At 36.6% G+C, this 4,909-nt stretch overlaps 1 protein-coding gene across 6 annotated transcripts in view; it reads right to left on the reverse strand.

The window, feature by feature from the left end:
- Positions 1-4,909, reverse strand: part of U2SURP (U2 snRNP associated SURP domain containing) — a 104,770-nt gene that overhangs the window by 23,486 nt on the left and 76,375 nt on the right. For 3 of the 6 annotated variants that reach the window (XM_019503555.1, XM_019503554.1, XM_019503557.1), the window contains 3 exons: positions 3,467-3,589; positions 1,827-1,983; positions 1,308-1,403 (listed from right to left, as the gene is read on the reverse strand). In XM_019503555.1, the coding sequence (XP_019359100.1) occupies positions 1,308-1,403; positions 1,827-1,983; positions 3,467-3,589 (376 nt within the window). Of the gene's footprint in view, positions 1-1,307; positions 1,422-1,826; positions 1,984-3,466; positions 3,590-4,909 lie in introns of all 6 variants that reach the window. The other 3 variants (XM_019503552.1, XM_019503556.1, XM_019503553.1) reach the window with 1 other exon arrangement.

A 4,909-nucleotide genomic window follows, 5' to 3' on the forward strand; every position in this document is an offset into this window, starting at 1 on the left:
AATTACCATACCTACTTGGATATAAGCAACCCAGAAGATAGGATTACCCCCCAATAATTAGATACTATGTATGGAAAATATATACATTTGTTACAATTTTCCAGGTATAAGATCCAATTAGTAGAGGTCTGCCTTGATTTTGTCCCACTACAGCAAGGAAAAAAAAATCTGGGGGAGGGGAGGACCAAGTGGCCCCTTTGCCCTCAGCCGCCCCAACTTTTTTCCCCTGCAGCTCCTTCCCCACTTCTGCTCTCATTGAGCATATGGAAACGAGAAGCAAATTTGAGAACACTGATGGATGAACTGAAACGTTTTATCTTTTTTTTTTCCAATTGTTGCAAGCTTTAGTCCACAAACATATTTTTAAGCAGCACCTTTGTACCTCCTTATATAGAGTACAAACTATGCATGATATTAGTCCAAAGCCAAAAGGCTCATTTTTTACCATATACTTAAATCAGGCTAGGCCCCAACAGAGTTTCAAGCCAGTGACGCTATAGCTCAGTGCTGCTCAGTGTGTGTGTACACTCCAGATACCCTTCAACAAAGGATTCATGTTCTAATTGGCCCTCAACTCATGACTGGAACCAGGTGTTCTTGTCATAAGTCCAGAGACCCTCCAATAATTTACATGCAGATGAGCTGCAGGACAATCTGGTCTGGTTCCATTGGAACAATCTAAAGTGTGGGGCCACGCTAATCACAGGTAACAGGGTAAGAGAGGGGGCAACAGAGGAATTCTGGTTGAACTGTTTGCAACCTTGTTTGGTGATGTCTGCTGGACATTTAACACTAGTGAAGAAACAGGAATCATTGGAAACAGGGAAGAAAGGCACATAACTTTGCTGTGGGAGTCAAGAGGAAGTTGAAATGTATCAAAATAGTGGCTCACCATGACTTGAAAAAAGAGTCAGTACTGAGGGAGACACTGCAATGGACACTACCATATATCTTATTCAGATAGGCTGCACTAACCTAGCCATGTGACAGATTTAGATGGTTTATTTAGAAATATCTGGGCGTGTCTACATGAGTGACTGTGCAGTAGTCCAATAAAACTGCACAGTAATGTGTCACAGCACAGGCAGTGATAATATGCTACTGTGCAGCACTATTAGGCTGCTGCACAGTAGTGTCACTAAAAAGATGTTCGCTGGCACCACTGCAAATTAACCACTCTGTGGTAGTGCCTCATGTAAACATGCCCTCTGTGAAGAAAGTGACTAAACTCACAAAAAAGGAAAACATCACAATTCCAGTTTATTTAAGTAAGTGTCTTTAAAACTAAGGTATTACTTCAAACTAACCTTGAGCTTCTAATTCCGATTCATCCACTGCTTCCCATTTTGAAGGGGCAACCTTAAATATGGGCTCATTTTTTTTAGAATCTTCAGAAGTATCCACTGTTGAGGGAAAAAACATTAAGAAAAATCATTGTTGAAAATTCTCCAGTAAGTTTTTAATTCTTACTTATATTAGGGAACTTGCAGGGTAATCAAAAATTAAAGGCTTGTGCTCTTGCTGTTTGTACTGCTGGTACAAAAGAGACAAAAGCCATGGCCCAACTATAGTAGGTAAATGCAGAAAAAGACATTGCCCTTGTCCCCCAAGACATTACAATCAGAATTATATTCTAAATTCATTCTTGTACTTTGCATAATTATTGATTAATTCTAGTTTCCATCTATCTTGCTTAATGTTGTCTTCTTCCTGCTATTCCAAAAACAACTCTTGTGATCACTAAAGTTAGCAATATAGATATATTTCCTGTGCATTACATTAGGAAACTTAAAGAATTCCAAAATCAAAACTAAACCATTTCTTACAAGGTACACCATCAAGGTCATCATCAAGGGATTTAATAGGGATACCATCAAGATCATCAATGGGAGCAGCATCAATAGGAATTCCATCTACATCTTCCAATGGTGCACCATCAAGCTCTTCCTCAATGGGGGCACCATCAAGATCATCTGGTACTTCCTGGAGACGAAATAAAACCTGAAATCCCTTCAGCAAGTGTGCTAGGTTATTTTCTTTAATTTCTCTTCTAAAAACTTCACTTCATAAAACAAATCTGTTTGCTTTAAATAGATAGAAGAGTGTCAAACCTTTGAAATACAAAACAAAACAGTCCCAACCATACAAAAGTCAGGGCAGCATTCCAGCTTGATTTTTGCTCCTTACATAATTTTCAGTGGAAGAAATTGCCACATTTTCTTTTACACAACAATTATAAGCAATAGCCTGTAATTTCTCAACAAGTTATTTGGAGTTTTAAGAGATTGATTATACAAAAAAATGGAACATACAAATCCCACACTGCTTCAAAGTGAGCCACTTGCATGAATTCAGAAGCAAAACTTGATGTATACCTAACAGACACTGAAAAATTCCATAGGAGTTTTTTTAATTCCAGGAGCTGGCAAATGTTAATACCATTCCTGGTATTAACACACAAAATGAACAGCTGGTAAATAACTTTTCTAATATAATAGGCATGCACATTTTCTTCAGGCTTGTATGTTTTCTTGGGTTTTTTTACTGCTGAGTGGAAACAAACTTACCTTCCATTTATACTGTAATTTGTTTACCTCTTTTTCAATACTATATCTTAGCAGTGCTACAAAGTAGAAACTGCTCCTAACACTTTCCTGTTTACTGTGAGTTGACCTTCCTAATATGGGATATATAAATCAGATATAAAAACATCAACAAACATCTTCCCTATGCTTTGGGAATTCTAATATGAAATTACCCAATGTCAAAATAATGCCTTAATAGTTTGTACATCCCATTCAAATAACACATCCATATTCCTTCATAAGCCTTCCTCAAAAATAAGTTAAAAAAAGATGTTTCACATCTACCCTGGAAATTTAACAAACTTCATTTTCGAGAATGATTTACCAACTCCTTCACTTTGATATCAACTGAAAAAATTCAAATGACTTATTAATTCTACAAGTAACACATGGCATTGGGAGTCAAAAAGGTGGTTCAGGTAACAAAGTCCCAAGTTTTCTAGGCTGTGAAAAAAAAATCAAAAGCAACACCTAAAATGCAACCTGGAAATTCACAGACAAATATTACAAGGTACAACCAATAGAAAGTAAGTGACCTGTCACATTCTATGCTAGCTTCAGTTTCTAAATGGTTGCTGTATGAAACTTCATGTATTGTGCATTATAGTAAGTAAAAAGTAAAAGACAAGTGGTGGTAGGAATAGCCATCCACTGTGTGCATGTCTTTTATGGGATATGTGGAAAAAAGTTTTCAATTCCTACCTGAATACCTAGACAAAAGCTCAGGTTTGACAAAATCCATAAATTACTACCTGTGTCATGAACAGTCACACACACCCAACTAAGGATGCTAATATAATCCTTATTGCTTTTTGTTGTTGTTGTTTCCCCTACAGAAGCATCATCATCACTGTGTTACTTTTACTAAGCCAACCACTTACCTCAGTTTCTTTATCTTCTATGATATTTACTAGCCCCAAGAAAATATTCTGCAGTTTGATTAAAAAGGGTTCTGGATAAATTGCCCAGTCCTCCCATGCTCTGAAGCATGTCATTACCCGTTGCTAAAAGTAGCAGATAAAAAAAACTAGTATAATTCATAAGAAAATATTTCAAACCATCAGAAACATATTAGAGATAATAGTGATATTGCTAAATAATTCTATTTGTACATATTAAGATGCCATTATGTTCAGAATATCTAGTGACCTAAAAACAGGTCTGAACTCTTTTCTACCTCATTTGGGTTTTGTTAATATCTGATTAAGTTTACATTACTTTCATTTTCTGCTAGCCAGTTCCAAAAGCAAAGGAAATTAATCATTCTACTCAAAAGTTCTATCAAAATGACCATCTTTACCAAATAAAATGGATGTGGTTCCTTGTACAAGAATATAGAAAAATGTATCGACATGTGATTGAAGTACTTAGAGATGTGTTATTTGTACAACTGAATTAATACTGTACCATCATTTCCATTTAAACACTGATTTTTATTCTAAGTACATACAATTTATGAAAAAATTAGCCAACTGCTCAAACTTGTCTGCCAGGTTCCTACCAGAATCACAATTTGCAAAGTCTGAACACATGCGTTTGGCATATAAAATATTTTCAACAGGAAAAACATTAAATATTGTATAGTTATCTGCGCCTTGTGAAAATTAGAAATGAATTTAGCTTTAAAATAGAAAATTAGCCTGCTGTAGGGTTTAATAAAGTCTAATTATCAAGTACTAAACTTTTTTTTAAACCTGTTTTTCTTTTAAACTTTTTTTTTAAAAAGGTCACAATTGCAGCACAGATTCAAAACAACTATTTTTGGCAACTCCAGACATTAAATCTGTTGCAGAATATGTGTCTATTTCCCACAACAAACAGTAATATGAAGATGTTAAATGGATTAAGAAATAACAGCTAATCCACCCCACAAACAAAGGATTTGCAACAAAAGTTACAAATTCAAACATCAACTTCTTCATTGTGCTGGGACAAATTTTGCATTGTCACATCTTTACCCACCAGAAGTTGCACAGTACTCTGCTTTCTCCCCCCACTTCCAAATAAATGGGAAAGACAGCAGCTGGCTCCCTGACAAAACACCCAACACAGTCTATTAAGGAGGACTGCTTGGCTACCACATGCCCTTTAAAATATCCAGAGTAGCCCAGCACCAGGAAGCCGCCTGCTGTGTGACCTTTAAAGTGTCAGTGGGTAAGCAGCCCTAACTAAAGTGAACTCAGGCAGCTGCAGCACTAAGAACTGGATTGCCCTAAGGAATGGGAAAAGTTAGCATTACAGTCCAGTGGGGAGGGGAAGGGAAGCAGAGCAGTGACTAAGGAGGAGGGGAGAGGAAAGGGTTAGGGTTAGGGTTAGGGTTAGGG

The sequence above is a fragment of the Gavialis gangeticus genome, unplaced genomic scaffold (genome assembly GCF_001723915.1).
Source record: "Gavialis gangeticus isolate Ggan-Ray unplaced genomic scaffold, GavGan_comp1, whole genome shotgun sequence".
NCBI lineage: Eukaryota > Metazoa > Chordata > Crocodylia > Gavialidae > Gavialis > Gavialis gangeticus.